The sequence below is a fragment of the Ursus americanus genome, chromosome 1 (assembly GCF_024610735.1).
Source record: "Ursus americanus isolate L20-20 chromosome 1, mUrsAme1.1.p, whole genome shotgun sequence".
Taxonomy (NCBI): domain Eukaryota; kingdom Metazoa; phylum Chordata; class Mammalia; order Carnivora; family Ursidae; genus Ursus; species Ursus americanus.
In genome coordinates this window covers 29,314,107-29,329,781 of record NC_142127.1, presented here as the reverse complement: position 1 = coordinate 29,329,781, position 15,675 = coordinate 29,314,107, and the positions used below count along the sequence as shown (strand labels likewise).

Sequence of the window (15,675 nt, the reverse complement as noted above, 5' to 3'; positions counted from 1 at the left end):
TTGTAAATAGGATTGTTTTCTTAATTTCTCTTTCTTCTAGCTTGTTATAAATCTACAAAAACACAGCAGGTTTCTGTATATTAATTTTGTATCCTGCAACTTTACCTGAAGTATTCGTTAGTTCTAGTGTTTTTATTGGTGAAGTCTTTAGGATTTCCTATCCTAATATTATTCCTAATATTATGTCATCTGCAAATAGTGACAGTTTTACTTCTTCCTTAAACACTTTGGATGTCTTTTATTTCTTGTCTGATTGCTGCAGTTAGGACTTCCAGTAGCATGTTGATTAAAAGTGTGAGAGTCTGCATCCTTGTTTTGTTCCTGATCTTTAAGGAAAAGCTTTCAGCTTTTATGATGCTGGCTGTGGGTTTTCATGTATGGATGGTCTTTATTGTATTGAGGTATGTTCCTTCTATGTAACTTTGTTAAGTGCTTTTATCATGAATGGATATTGAATTTTCTAAGCTTTTCTGCATCTGTTGTGATGATTATATGATTTTTATGCCTTGTTTTGTTAATGTGGTGCATCGTGCTGATTGATTTGTGGATATTGAACCATCATTGCATCCCTGGAGTAAATCCCACTTGATCATGATGAATGATCCTTTTAATGTATTGTATTCAGTTTGCTAATATTTTGTTGAAGATACTTGCATCTGTGTTCATTGGGAATATTGGCCTGTAATTTTCTGTTTTTATAGTGGTTTTGGTATCAGGCTAATGCTGGCCTTGTAGCCATTCCTTCCTCTTCAATTTTGGAATAGTTTGAGAAGTATAGGTATTAACTTTTTGAATGTTTGGGAGAATTCACCTGTGAAGCCATCTGGTCCTAGAATTTTATTTCTTGGGAGTTTTTAATTATTTTTTAAAGATTAATATATTTGAGAGAGAGAGAGGGTGTGAGCACGAGTGGGAGGGGCAGAGGAAGAGAGGATCTCAAGCAGACCACGCTGAGCGGGGAGCACGACGGGGGCTTGATCTCAGGACCCTAAGATCACAACCTGAGTGGAAACAAGAATTAGATTGATTGGAGCATTTAGTCCATTAACATTAAAAGTGGTTATTGATAGGTATGTACTTATTGTCCTTTCATTGTTTTCTGGTTGTTTTTGTAGTTCTTTTCTGTTCCTTTCTTCCTTGCTCTCATCTCTTGTGATTATATGATTTTCTTTAGTATTATGTTTGGATTCCTTTCTCTTTATTTTTTGTGTATCTGTTTTAAGTTGTTGGGTTTTGGTTACCATGAGGTTCATATATATATAACACTGTATGTTAGCAGTCTATTTTAAGTTGGTAATTGCTTAAAGTCAAAAGCATTTTAGGGGCGCCTGGGTGGCTCAGTCAAATGTCCATCTCTTGATCCTGGCTCAGTTCTCGATCTCAGGGTTGTGAGTTCAAGCCCCACATTGGTCACCACACTGGGCATGGATCCTACATAAGAAACAAACAAAACATTTTAAAAGCATTAAATGTTTACTCTCATCCCATTCTCACATTTTATGTATTTGATCTCATGTTTTACATACTTTTATTTAGTGGTGCCTTAACTAAGCTATAGTTGATTTTATTACTCTTTAATCTTCCTATAAGCTTTATAACTGATCGCTCTCCTCCCTTTACTATATGTTTGCTTTTACTAGTGAAATTTTTTCTTTCATAATTTTTTAATTTCCTCTTAAGGCCTTTTCTTTTTCTCTTAAAGAAGTTCCTTTAACATTTCTTGTAAGGCTGGTTCAGTGGTGATGAATTCCTTATCTTGGAAACTTTTTTCTCTCCTTCAGTTCTGAATGGTAATTTTGCTATGTAGAATATTCTTGGTTGTAGGTTTTTTCCTTTAAGCACTTTGAATATTATGTATCTTGTTGTAGACCTCCTTGGATTCATCATCTTTGGGGCTTTCTGTACTTCCTGGACCTAGATGTCTGTTTCCTTCCCCAGGTTAGGGAAGTTTTCAGCTGTCATTTCTTCAAATAAGTTTTCTGTTCCTTACTCTCTTTCTTTTTCTTCTGAGACTCCTACTGTAATGTGAACGTCAGTATGCTTGGTGTTGACCTAGTGGTCCCTTAACATATCCTCATTTTTTTAATTCTTTTTCTTCTTTGCTATACAGCTTGGGTCCTTTCCATTACCTTGTCTTCCAGATTGCTGGTCCATGCTTCTGCATTTTTTAATCTGTTGTTCATTTCAGTTATTGCATTCTTCAGCTGTGATTGATTCTTTTTTATATTTCTTATCTCTTCATTGACGTTCTAAGCTCATCTGCTTGTCTCCCAAGTTTGGTGATTATCTTTATGACCATTATTTTGACATCTTTGTCAGTCAGATTGCTTAAATAACTCCATCATTTAGTTCTTTTTCTGAAGTTTTGTCTTTTGTCATTTGGAACATACTCTTCTGGCTCTTCATTTTATCAGACTTTGTGTTTGTTTATATTAGATAGCTGCATCTCCTGGTCTTGAAAGTAATGGCCTTGTGTAGGGTATCCTCTGGAACCCAGAAGTACAATCCTTTCGGGTCACTAGAACCTGGAGCTTCAGGGCTGTTTCATTTGGGCTGCTTGCACCTCTCTCATCACTGGGCCAGTACTGCTGAGGGCACACTTGTTAGGGCTGGTTCCTGGCCCAAATGGTGGCAATGCCTCATCACAACTATTGCAGGCACACCAGTGTGTGGAGCTGGCCCCAGCCCCGGTGGCTGAGAGAGCCCTTTACAGCTGCTGAGGGCCGGTGGGTGGGGCACCCCCTCTGTGGCTCATTGTGAGATCCCACCATGACTCTCGTGTGCTTGCTAGTAGGTGGGGTTGGCTCCCCTTCCCTTGGGTAGGACTTATTTGGAAGGGGTACGGACCAGGTGGGTGGAGTCGTATAGTGCAGTTCCACAGGGAATGCCCCTGGCATAGACAGTGGTGCTAATATGGTAGGTAGATAGTGTCACAACTGGGTCTTGGAAGCATCTAACTAGCTTGGCTGAAGGAAAACAGGAAAAATAGTGCTCTCAGCACTTCCATTCCCAAAGGAAGCTTCTACAGATCCCTGTCCCGCCAGCACTGTGTATACCTTAAATTAGTCAGCAGACCTTCATGTATGGCCCAGACGTTTTTCAAACTTCCGCCTCTGAGCAATTGAAATTGTGTGTGGGCCCTGTAAGAATGGAGTCTCCATTTCCTGTAGTCCCTCTGGCTCTCCCAGAATTAAGCCCCACTGATTTTCAAAGCCAGACATGATGGGGGCTCATCTTCCTGGTGCAGATACCCAAGGCAGAGGGTGTCCAATGTAGGGTTTGAACCCCTCACTTCTCAAGAAGGACCTCCACATCTCCTGCTGTGGGTTGCTGCACTGGCTATTTTTGGTTCCTACCCTAACCACATCTCTGCCTCTTCTTACCCTTGTCAATGTGGCTTTTTAAAATATCGTCAGCTGCACACACACACACACATACACAAACACACACAAAATCCTCAGCTGCTAGTTTTCAGAGCATTCTCAGAGTTGCTTTGTATGTCGTTGCAGTCTTGTGTCCGTGGGAGGAAGTGAGCTCAGGTACTTCCCATGAAATCAAAATAACCTTTGAATAGCATTCTTACCTATTTTGGATCTCTTCTTGCTCAACTCCTTTATTAAGTGTTTTTCTTTTGAGGAATTGTAAGTAAGATATTCAAGTGGAAAGAGGTAGAGAAAGCAAGAACTTTTTTTTTATGCTTCACATCTATAGAGTTACATAGCATATGTATTGAAATACTATATTTTAATAGTGCCGAGTATGAGAATACCTTTCCCAAGCATTAGTATTAATTCTCCCATAAGAATAGACTCCAAATTAAGAAGTTTTGTCCAGTAATATCTCCAGAATGCCTAAGTAAACATGTAAATGTTTTTCTGATCCACATTTCCCTAGATGCTCGCTTTAAATCGCGTAACGACATCACACCCGTTTGTGACTGCAGCAGATCTGATGGAGGCAAACCAGTTGTGTAGCATGGACTCTAAAGCAAATATTGTACATGGTGAGAAGCATGCTTTATTTTTTTTAAGTTTAAGTTAATATAATGGAATTCTTTCAAAATTACACTTAACATCGGGTATAACAGAATACTTTTATACCCAGGCAGCCTTTAACTAAGCTGTGCAAAAGGTATTGTCACTCCCATTTCAAGTGAAGGAATCTTGATGCTCTGCCTCCCTTACTACATTGGAAATCCAGCTGAGACTTGTATTGCAGGCGTTCACATTGCATCAAGTGCTACTAAAGAACCTTGGCATTGAAGGTTCACTATCCCTTTTAAGAATCTAATGAATTTTTCTTCTCTCCAGGGGAAAAAAAAAATTAGATATAATGACCAAATGTTTAGGGTTTCTCTGAATAATCAAGGACCCCCTGTGATTTAAAGTACCTAATTGCAGGGGCACCTGGGTGGCTCAGTGTCTTAAGCATCTGCCTGGCTTAGGTCATGATTTCAGGGTCCTGGGATCGAGCCCTGGATCGGGCTCCTTGCTCTGTGGGGAACCTGCTTCTCTCTCGCACTTTCAAATAAATAAAATTTTAAAAAATAAAATACATAATTGCAGTGTCAGTTTATGTTTATTATGGGCCATGTGATAAGTGCTTGATAATATTCTCTCTATTCCTTGTAACATCTCTGTAAGCTTAAGAAGATTCTTAGTTTGCTTATATGAAAGCTCAGCCCAGGAAGGTTGAGCAGTTCGCTTAGGATTGTAGAAGTAATAGTAACTGAAACACGTTTGAACCTGGGGGAGGTCTTGATCTCCTGTCACCCCTTAAAACCATGGTCTTTCACTTTATCATTCTCTTTGGAGGACAGTTATTTCAATCTTATGGATCAGTAATTTAACATACAACTCATAATTTGTTTTCCTTTTACCGTAGGTCTGTCAGTCTTGGAAATCTGTCTTATAATAGCAATGAAACATTTAAATGACATATATGAAGAGGAGCCCTTTAATTTTCAAATGGTCTATAATGGTGAGATGAGACTTTTGTTTCTTTCTAACTGTACCTCACTGCTTATTTTAGGGTGTTAATGTTATTGCTTTCTGTCCAGAGTTTCAGAAGTTTGTTCAAAGGAAGGCCCATTCTGTTTATAATTTTGAGAAACCTGTTGTCATGAAGGTAAGATTTAAGTTCACTGTTATTTTTCTGCCTACAAGTATATTTTTACATCCAGTTTGTATAATAGTTGAACTCTTATTAATTTTGAAACATTAGGTATTTATCATAGAGATTTTTTGCATAATAGACAAAAATCTCAAAATGAAATGTTTGAATAATTCTAAAGCAGCCAGTTTTTTCCTCAGTTTGTGCAAGTTTACTGCCCTCTACTGTCTGTTTCTAGCACTGCATGGTGCAAAGAATTTACATTACAGTTCATCAGTAAAATTCATTCCCTTTACAACCCAAGGGCTGGTTTTATAATCTTAGCAGTAAAAAGACAAAATGCAGATATTAGCCATTAAGAAACTAAAGGATAAAATATGGGTGGGTGAGGGCATACAAAGTTTTATTAGCGGTTGGTTAAGTCATGAGTTTTAAAACTTGAGGAACTTCATTAGAGTCTGCCGTTGTCCACTAGAAATATGCGTGAGCCACATAGTGTAATTTTGGATTCTCTGGTAGGAACAAAAAAGTTAAAAAAGGTGAAATTAACTTTAATGATAAATTTTATTTAACCCTAATATACCAAAAACATTTTAATCTATAATCGATACAGAAAATTATTAGTGAACTACTTTATTTTCTTTCGTATTAAGTTTTTGAAATTTCATGTGTGTTTACACTTAAAACACATCTTAATTCACTAAATATTCATTGGAAATACTTGCTCTTTAGATTTCATACAATTTGTAGCTAAAGTAGATTTACATTCTGAATTGTTCCAAACTAACATAAAATTTTCTAATTGACTCGAGTATCAAATTTTAAGTTAAAATTAATAAGTAAAATTAAAAATCAAGTTCCACAGAGAGCAGTAGTCCTCTGTGGTTACCTTACTGGACCATGCAGCTCTAGAGGACTTTATGGAGCAAAACATCCCCCTCCTTCCCTTCCTTCCCTCTCTCTCTCTCTCTCTCTTCTTTTCTTTCTAGCAGTACGCCCGTAAGTCCTTTATCATTTTTTATAGGCCTTAGTGGTCAGAATTTGATTTCTTGTACCAAATAAAAATGTGAGTACAGGCCATTACCATTTCTTCAGAACAACAGGGAAAGTATTTATCCTACTAGAGGCTGGTGTTTTCCCCTTCCTAATGTCTATGTCTGTCTGATAGTCATAGTTTGTGGAGGTTGTATGAGTACAAAGGGTTACATGAACATTTCAGTTCTTGTGAGTGATTTGTATTTTGTACCTGCTTGTTTCTCCATTTTAAATAAAGTATTTTGCTGCCTAGAAAAATTTTAAATGTCAATTTTATTCAGCCCCAATAATACCTGCAGCCTCTGGTATTTTCTTCTTCAGAAATGGTATCTGAGTTATTTTTCTTTTCATCAGAAGACTTTTTATGATACATAAAGAATATAGTCCAATGATATTTTTTACAATGTGGTGGTAAGAATAGAAGACTCCAGAATCTATTTCACTGTGTCAATATTTAATGGTTACTATGTCATGATTTAATGGTTTCCTTTTTTTCATACGCTAATAAAATACCTAAAACAACAATCAGGGTTAGAAAAGACATAATACATGAATATTAGAAGTGAGAGGAAACAGATAGTAATCAACCCTTTTAAGTGGGGAGGATGGAAGAAAGGGACTTTTTGACAGGTTGTGGCATGCTCTTCAGACTTCTTAGGGAAAAAGGATCCTGTCTTCTTTCCTTCATGCCCATACCACTCTGCTGAATCGTTTATTTATAAGGTCAGCTGAACAGGCTTGGTGTATTCCTAGGGGTATTTCCTGCCTCGGGCTTTTTTTGTAGTAGTATTAACCTTCTACGTAGCAAAGTCTTACGAAACTAGAAGGAGAATGTAAATGCAAATTTGAATAACCTAGGTAATTAGTTAAAAGTACTGGTCTTAGCAGATGTTAGGTTTTTCTAGAGAGAACTAGAAGCCCTTCCCTTAAGTACTAGCAAGTGGTATGATACAGAATGAGGTTTGGAAGAAAAACCATATTGTGCAGACTGAATTGGAGTTTGCCCTGTTCACATTCAACAGTGCAGGGACAGACAACTGTATGTTGACACTGCTTCACCTGATAGATGAAGTTTTTATGAGGTCGATGAGAGTTGTTTTCAATCCCTACTGATTTCTGTTAAGTTTTGTTTCCTGGCACTCTGTTCTATAGTTACCACAACCCTAGTTGTTCTCTGGATTAACGTTATTATTTTACTTCCCCTATTCAACCTAAACTATTTCTTTCATCTTCCAGGCATTTGAACACTTACAACAATTAGAATTAATAAGGCCCATGGAAAGGACTTCGGTAAATACACAGAGAGAGTACCAGCTAATGAAACTACTTTTGGATAATACTCAAATTATGAATGCTTTGCAGAAATACCCCAACTGTCCTACAGATGTTAGGCAGTGGGCAACATCCTCACTAAGCTGGTTATGAATATAACCAGCGGCTTCAGTTACAAAGTTTCAGGCATTATTCTGTAAGGAACTCAAAGCTATTGTCCTTTAACAAGATATGTTATTACATTTTCTTAATATTTATAAATCTGTATTTTTGTATTTGTGGGAGACTGTTACACGTGTAGTGTCTTGGCTGTGTCTTGCCTTTGAATCGTGAGCAGTTACAGGATTTATAATTCCAGTGATTGAGATTATGTTGTAAGTAGCAGTTCAAAGAAATAAATGTGACTGTTTTAGGGAATGAACCATATGCTTATTTAACACTTGTCAAGTATTTATGCGGTATATTTGAAGAGTTTATTTCAACCCAGCAGCCAAGTGTTTTTACAAATCCTAAAGCAGTAAAGAAACAATGGGAAGAGTTGAGGTGTAGTGAGTAATCTGTTGGTCCACTGGGAGGTGCTGCATTTTTTTTTTCTCCATCCATGGAAATTTTGGATTCTATCCCAGACCCAGGTCTTCTAGTTTGGCCAGAAGGTAGTTCACATGGAAGAAAAAGGAGAAAAGTTTGAACATGAATTTCTTCCAGGCCTCTCAAAAGGTGGTACTTACTCATATCACCTACGGAAGAATCCCTTGTAGAATTTTTTTAAAAAGCACATTCTTCCCAGTTTCATTAAAGATTTCGTGAAATGTTAAAAAAACAAAACAAAACAAAAAAACCCCACAAACTCTTGGGCCTATCAGATCAGAATTTGTCTTTTTAACAGGGACTTTAGGAAATGCCTGGAAAAACATTCCCTCAATTAATGGAAGTGTTTGGCACTATTGACTAAACTTATTTGTATCAAAAAGTAAATCCTTAAAGGGAATGTAGAAATGCTCACCTTATAAATTCAGGAGTCCAGGAACTACTTCAGGTATCTGTTTAAAATGAAATTTAATAAGCATTTGCTAAGTGTTAATGACTTTATTCAGGAATATTTGATTGCATATTGTTTTCAAAAGACAGTCCCTATCCTTGTGTAGTTCATAATCCGTTTAACTATCAAACGCCCTGTGATATTCAGGGAGTGTTATTTACAGTTGAGAAAACTAACATAGCAGTGGCAGTGTTCAGAATCACGCAGGTAGAGAATGATTGACGACAGACCCTAGAAATCAACTCAGGTTTGACTGACACCAAAGCCCCAATATCAAGAGCTAAAATTCATTAACAGGTTCTTGCCACGTATTTTTTAAAGTATGCTCTAAGAAATGATTTATCTAATATTTCTGTGCGTAAAAAGGTAGCTCTTCAGTTCAACCTATTTTTTTGCAGATGTAGCTGTTCTTCCCTGCCTTCTAAGTCTTCAGATCACTGTCATTTACTTTTCAGCAGTGTCTCAGTAAAGGTAAGGCTTGCATACTGGTTCTCTGCAATAGTCTGCAGATTTTTAGGGGATAGTTTTACCAAAATACTTAGCATGGTAGCATCACTATTACTGGAAGCAGGGATTTTACACTTGAGCTAAAGTTTTCCCTTTAAGAAAATTTTCTGAACTATTTTAGGGAAGTATTATCTGCTTTAAAGGCACTCACTGTGAAAAGCATCTAAAAAACTTGATTTCAAGATTGCAAATCATTAGCTTAAGATGCCACTAAAAGGCCAAAAGCTCACATCTGCCTTCCTGGTTACAGAAGACCTGCAGAAGATCCATCAGCACCCAGTGTACAGATTATAAAACTCTAAGTAGCAGGGTGGGTTTTCATTTTCAGTGAAACAATTCTTAAATTAGAAAAAAAGGTTAGCACAACAGGTGAAGAGTGTTAGAGGCTTCAGTGCAGTTTTGACTCATGTAACCCCTCCAAGTACCCTATCCAAAAGAGGATGCTCTTCAGAACCACCCCACACCCCCAGTTCATGTGCAGTGCATGCGAATGGCTCTGAGGAGTTAAAACTTGCTGGTCCAAACTGACGGTATCCTAATGCTATGTATGTTGAGGATATACTATGTATTAACTTCCCAAAGAAAGAATCCGTTTTGCAGAACATGCTCTGGAAAACAATTTCAGTTTTTTGGTAGAGATTCAATGCATACTCCACCATAGTTTACATTTTCACTTGGTTTAGAAGGTGTGCATGTTCTTTCAAACCACCGTTACCTAAGCGTTCTTTCCTTCACCTGTACCTTAAAAAATATTGAGAATCCCACTGGTGTGAACTGTGACAGTGCTCCCACCGTGGGGTTTTCCATCCCCTTTCTTTTGAAAGCCACAGGATAAACAAAAGCCTTGGCAACATTAAAAATGTAAATGAAAGCTAGCTTCCTTGACAATTACTCTAAGTGAAAAATACCAGAATTCTTCCCTTGAATCAGTAGGTCAGTTAACATCCTTAGGAAGTGTGGTTTGTATCTTTGATGACTATTTCCTAAGCCACATTTTTCTGTTTCCATATGAAAAGACAAGGTGTAACTAATGGCTGCTAGCCTCTGGTTTCCTAAAACTGGCAGGACTAACATACATACTTTGCAAATACAGTCTGCTTAGACAGTAAAGGGGGGAAGCGCCACCCTTGACAAACTTCTTTCACCACTATCCCCATTCTTGCATATCTCAAGGTGTGAGCCTTGCCATAAATGAAAAAGCTACTGTTTCCTTTAAGAACAATGTATAGCTAAAGAAAAACGGCATAAGCAAATAATATACCATATTCATTTTTTTTATTTAACTCGGGGATGGAATGGGGATAGCATACATTTTATTGTACAGTATTTAACAATCACTTATCCAAGGTGGGGTTTTATGGGGTTTTTTTTTTTTTTTTTTTTTAGCTTTTTGTTAAATACTTGCAGAAAAAAATAGCAAGTACAATTTGACAGTAGTACAACAACCTGTGCCCAAAACACTGACAAGACGTACAGAGTAAAGCTAAAATAATTGCTTACCAATATTTTGAGAGGTAACAAATAGGATATGGATTGAGACTGCATAAAAAATGTACTGCTGGTTGAATATCTGAGGTAAATGATGTTCAATCAAGATGCTACTTTTGTATCATTTTGCCCATAAATCGGTAAATAATTTTATGCACATCATACCAAATGTTTCTAAAAAGTAATTTTTTAAAAAGGTAAAAAAGAGAAACTGGAAAATATTTGTGAAGAAGCATTTTCTTTTTTAATAGTAAGTTTAATTCCACTTAAACTAATCATCTGGCCAGGGCGTTTTTTCCTCTATCCGCCTGCATTTTAGTTAAATGTAGCTGTTACTTAGGACTGAGGAAAGGAGGAAGAAGAGGTTCTTTTTAAACTTCATGATAGATGATTCTATTTTTCAATTCAAAACTTGTTGGGGTTTTTCCTGATCTTATTTTCAAAACATCACCATGAAAGATAGTGCAAGTTCATGGGACCAACAATTTTGAGGCACAGTCTCTGTTCTGGAATTCACAAGGTACCTGTAATTAACATTCAAACGAGAGTCACACTTCACATGCTAAAAACTTCCTAGCATCTAAAATACATACAAGAGCTGTGCAGGGCAGAGACTTCGAATAAAGCCAAACACTGGTTGATCCGTCAGTCCTATGGCGGTTGATCATAAAGCATTCCTTACACGGAGATTTGGGCAAGGTGAAGAGTGGAAGTTAGAGCAGCAGTTCTGATGGGTGTCAGAAAGGCAAAATACAAGACGAATCAGAAGGAGCACCATACACATGAGGAAAAATAATTGGGGTCTCAGTTCACCCCAAAACAAAGAAGTCATCGTTTTTCTCATTCTTTGATCTTTCTTTCAGTATCCCTAGCTCAAACTTTTTTGTAAGCTTGCCCACTCTGCGCTGACTGTAAACCAAACATTAAAATGCCCTGCAAATGAAAGTTTTAACAAGACTAGGTATCAGGACAGGTAGTCACTGGAACATTCTTATTTTACTGCTTATAAAAAGTGTTTTTCTATTAATATAGTTTTCAAAAGGATACAAGTCTTAAAGTTGGTTAGCTAGAGTTAAGTACAATACCCAGGATTTCTAAAAATTTTTTCTAACATGAAGAGAAAACTATCTTTTGAATAACTGATCTTATAAAATTTATCACTAGTGCTCACATAAGCCGAACATTCATCATAATATTCCTTGTTTTTGTTTTGATTTGTTTTTCTTACTTTTAAAAATAGGATTAAATGTTTAGAACAGGTAGAACTTAGTCTTCAGGAGATTGACAATTTCCATCAGTGAACATTGTCACTTTCCCATCTTGATCAGTTTCAAAGTGGAAGTTAAACCAAATCAATTGAGATGTCAAGTACTTTTTGAAATAAAGAGGTGAACTCAACATTGAAAAGGGAATTCTTAGGAATACAATGAAAACTTGGGTACATATGTGACCCAAGAGCACAAAGGTCTTCTGCATGGTGTGTGGCACACAGACAACAATGCTATTACTCTTCTTTCCCTCCCTGCTTTAGAGTCTGTTGACCTATGCATCATTTATAAATAATATAATTTATTATTCCCAGAGATTAAGTGCACATTATATGTAAAATGTAGTGTACTGTGTGGTTAAGTAGCCATTTGAAGTTAATACATTCACAGTGAGCTCCTGGTAGTGACATGTAAAAAATTCTTTTATAAAATCAATGTATGAATTTTCAAATGACCTGACAAAAGTACATAGCATAATACTGGCTATTTGTTGGTCAGTAATCTGGAAATTTGGGAAATTACTGTTTTACTTTGGCCTATATAAATTTGAGGAACAATCCAATTATATTCTAATGCAGTATTGTTTTGAAAAGCACTTTGGCACCTGCCTACCATCAGTTCCATTTTCTTATCAAGGATAAGGCATGAACTATTCTAAAAATCATAGCTGTGAAAGCAATTTGCGGGAGGAGACTAGGCTAGATTACCTATATCAACATCGGTTACCTCTAAATGTCATTGCATATTTTAAGTTTATAAGTTTAACTTGTTATCCCTGATTTTTTAAAGCAGTAACATCTGAAATCTGTGCTTAAAATTTAAAACCTCTATCCTAGGATAATTCTTTACATATCACAGACATCAAATATTACTCTGACAAGATGGCACCAAGCAGAAATATAGTGATAAAGTTACAAGTCTCAAAGCAGAGAGTGAGGAATTCTGGGTAATGACACTTCCTGAGGTGATCCTTAAACAGTGATTAAGAATGTCCCACACACTGTTTGGTGAAAAGAAATACACTACAATTTTACATATATAAATAGGAAAACAAAAATCTATTTTAAAAGAATAAAAATGAAGAGCTTTCCAGTGTCACAGCTCACTTTAAAAAATTTAAATCATGCTTTAAATTTTCAAATATTCCCCAAACACGGCACACCTAAAAAAAAAATACTTAGGTAAGTATGCAATAATTTGGGAACTGGATAGAAGATGAAGCTTTAAAACATGGGAAGAAGGGGAAAATGACATCATTTTTTCATTTCAAAAAACAGCACTTTTTTTCCTTAAATTACAAGCTAGCACAAGAAAAGCTGAAACACTGCTTTATGAATGGCCACTTAGTGTTGGCACTAAGCATAGCTTACCTTTTTTTCTTAAATAACACAGTGAATTTGAAATACCTTGTTACAAAACATGGATCAATTTATTATTCAAATTTTGTTAGTGTTTTCAATTTTATAATTTAGCAACCGTGGAACTGAGGTATACCTTGTTGAGGGAGGTTAAAGTAATGCTTGGAAGCCTCTTTACTGTACCCCACTTTGATGACTTTATGTACACAGAACAGCAGCACACTAAACATTCACAAGCTGTGTCATATTGGCATTACAATAGTCATTTATAGAAACACAACAGCAAATGCAATAAAAACAAGTTACCCTTTTTAAAATCTGAAATGAAAAGTTTTTGATTTAAAAAAAAATAGCAGTAGTTCATTTAAGGAATTAGTGTCTTCTGACAGACATTAAGAAATCTGATGTCAGTTTTCAAACACTTGATCAGCCAGGTCCAAAAGATCCTTGATTTGGAGAGGGCTACGTTCTTCATGTACACTTCGTCAAAAGTTTCTTTATAGAGCCTGCAACTTTTCTAAGCCTCGTGTCCTTCGCATCTCTGCCGCAGGCAATGCCGTAAGTCTCCCAGAGCCACATTTTTAAATGAGGGTCTTCTTTCTGACAGGTCCAGGAGACCTCCTACTCATCTCTCACAGAAAATAAACTGTAAGCAGTTTCGTTAGCTTAGTAGCTCCAGTTCAGAGTCCTGTTCCGCACTGTGTACGCATGGTGCAACCATCATAGACTAGATTCTTTGGGAGGAAAGTCAACGTTTGTCACCATCGTGACCACTGTTACAATGTCCTCTGTGGTAATGATATTTGTTAGTCTTTGCATCTGAGTGATTCTTTCACCTACACATCCAGCTGATAACCTGGCTTCTGCATCGTGATCCCAACATTCTTCTATCGTTTCACAGAGCATTGCCATTCCCTGAAAAGGAAAAACATGTTCAAACACCATAGCAGATTTTGTTTTCTATTTATTAGTAAACAGTAAAATGTCCATAAAGAAACTGCTGTTTTTTTGAGTCAGAGTTCCAAGATTAGCCAAGTCTGATGTTGTGTGTCACCATTCACTTATGAATATTGTATGCAGGAAATGGAAGAAAAGCACTAAGAAAAATCAAACTTCTTACAGCGCACGAGACTATCACAGGAGGTAGGCAGGTTTTTTTATTCCCCATTGCTTATAAACCAAGTCAGTTCGATGCTAACCCCTGATCTGGACTCAAAACCAAGGTTTTTTGTGGGTTTTTTTTTTTTTTTTTGCCAGTTTTTATTGTTTTCTTAGTTAATATAGCATTTCTGTCTTGCAGTTAAATAGAAAAAAAGGTTAGAAAAGTATCCTTGAGATTCTCCACCTGGTTTTATCCATGTTTCCAGTTATATTTGGACCAAAATAACCAGGGCAATAGTGTTCCATTCTTCACCTACTTAAGTCTCTAGGTTTTAGAGCATTCTTACGAATCTGAACAATGTCCGATCCGAAATCAAAAACATGGAGAGCAGAAAACTTCTTTACTTTTAAAAAATAGCATCTTAACGGGAAGCTGGTGATCATCAAGATTACCCACCTATCCACACGCTCAAGAGTCAGGTACTCCTTTCCCTGGGAGGCTTTCCAAACAAGAGACAAACACAGGACCATAGCGGGGCGAGCCCCTTCAGTTTTATGACTTCACCATCTTCCCTCATAGCTCTAAAATTCTATTGTTTGTAGAACTCCAGACAATATCCTGTACAAAGATAACCTCCCCAGAAAATCGTCCCAGAAGTGTGCAGAGCTACTAGAATCATTCCTCTGAAAAGCATTTTATTGGAATTTCAAATGAAAAGCTAACTGTAACTTACAGCATGTTTCTGCCAATAATCTCTTAAAACAGGCCTCTTTTTTTTATGCACAACAACTTCCTGCATGTCTTCAAGAGATGGATGCTGGCCAATTTCCTCCTCAAATGGCAACATGTATTCATCTACAGGTCCTGAAATGGAAAAAAAAATAATTCAAATCTTCTTGACTTCCGAACTGGAACAACCTTTCTGAAACATACTCTGTATCACCTTTTTCCAACTGTTAAATGCTATAATGACAGGAGAGAAACAGACTCTCAACTACTTCTACCACAGCATGACCCAAATGCTAATTTAGGAGAAATCAAAAACTCTACAATTTGACATATAAGCCTGCTAAGTTTGTGTAAGGAGCTTTCTCATCTACCGTATGAGGAATGCCTATCTCCACATATAGACAGGACCACAGGGAACCAACAATATTTGCAAATCAAGGCTATAGTATCCCTTTAAGTACTTCTTACAATTCAAATCAGACTAGAAATAGTGGTGCTTCCATCTGGCAATCTGCGGGCCAGTCTCTCATAACCATCTTTATTCTGTGAAATCCTTACCCTCTACACGTTCTGCATGAGGAATTACGTACCTCAGAGTCACACCTCTGCCCTCCCAGAAGCTGCCAAAAATGATTCTTAAAAAAAATCACAAGCACACTCCAAATAGGGTTCCCTGCAAGCCTTCAGGAATGTGCCTTCACAGACAAAATTTATTCAACAAAATAAATGGTTCCTTTTTTCTTAGGCATACTCAAATAGGAAAAT

At 36.8% G+C, this 15,675-nt stretch overlaps 2 protein-coding genes across 9 annotated transcripts in view; one reads left to right on the top strand and one right to left on the bottom strand.

The window, feature by feature from the left end:
- ORC4 (origin recognition complex subunit 4) overlaps nucleotides 1–7,856 on the top strand; it is an 86,498-nt gene extending 78,642 nt beyond the window's left edge. For all 8 annotated transcript variants that reach the window (XM_045782301.2, XM_045782318.2, XM_045782274.2 and 5 more), the window contains 4 exons: nucleotides 3,895–4,003; nucleotides 4,885–4,980; nucleotides 5,060–5,127; nucleotides 7,384–7,856. In XM_045782301.2, the coding sequence (XP_045638257.1) occupies nucleotides 3,895–4,003; nucleotides 4,885–4,980; nucleotides 5,060–5,127; nucleotides 7,384–7,572 (462 nt within the window). In that variant the 3' untranslated portion in view covers nucleotides 7,573–7,856. The remainder of the gene's footprint in view (nucleotides 1–3,894; nucleotides 4,004–4,884; nucleotides 4,981–5,059; nucleotides 5,128–7,383) is intronic.
- A 2,367-nt stretch (nucleotides 7,857–10,223) lies between these two features.
- Nucleotides 10,224–15,675, bottom strand: part of ACVR2A (activin A receptor type 2A) — an 83,729-nt gene continuing 78,277 nt past the window's right edge. Inside the window, exons 10-11 of the mRNA XM_045782255.2 lie at nucleotides 14,915–15,045; nucleotides 10,224–13,994 (exon numbers count right to left, since the gene is read on the bottom strand). Coding sequence (XP_045638211.1) covers nucleotides 13,800–13,994; nucleotides 14,915–15,045 — 326 coding nt within the window. The 3' untranslated portion in view covers nucleotides 10,224–13,799. The remainder of the gene's footprint in view (nucleotides 13,995–14,914; nucleotides 15,046–15,675) is intronic.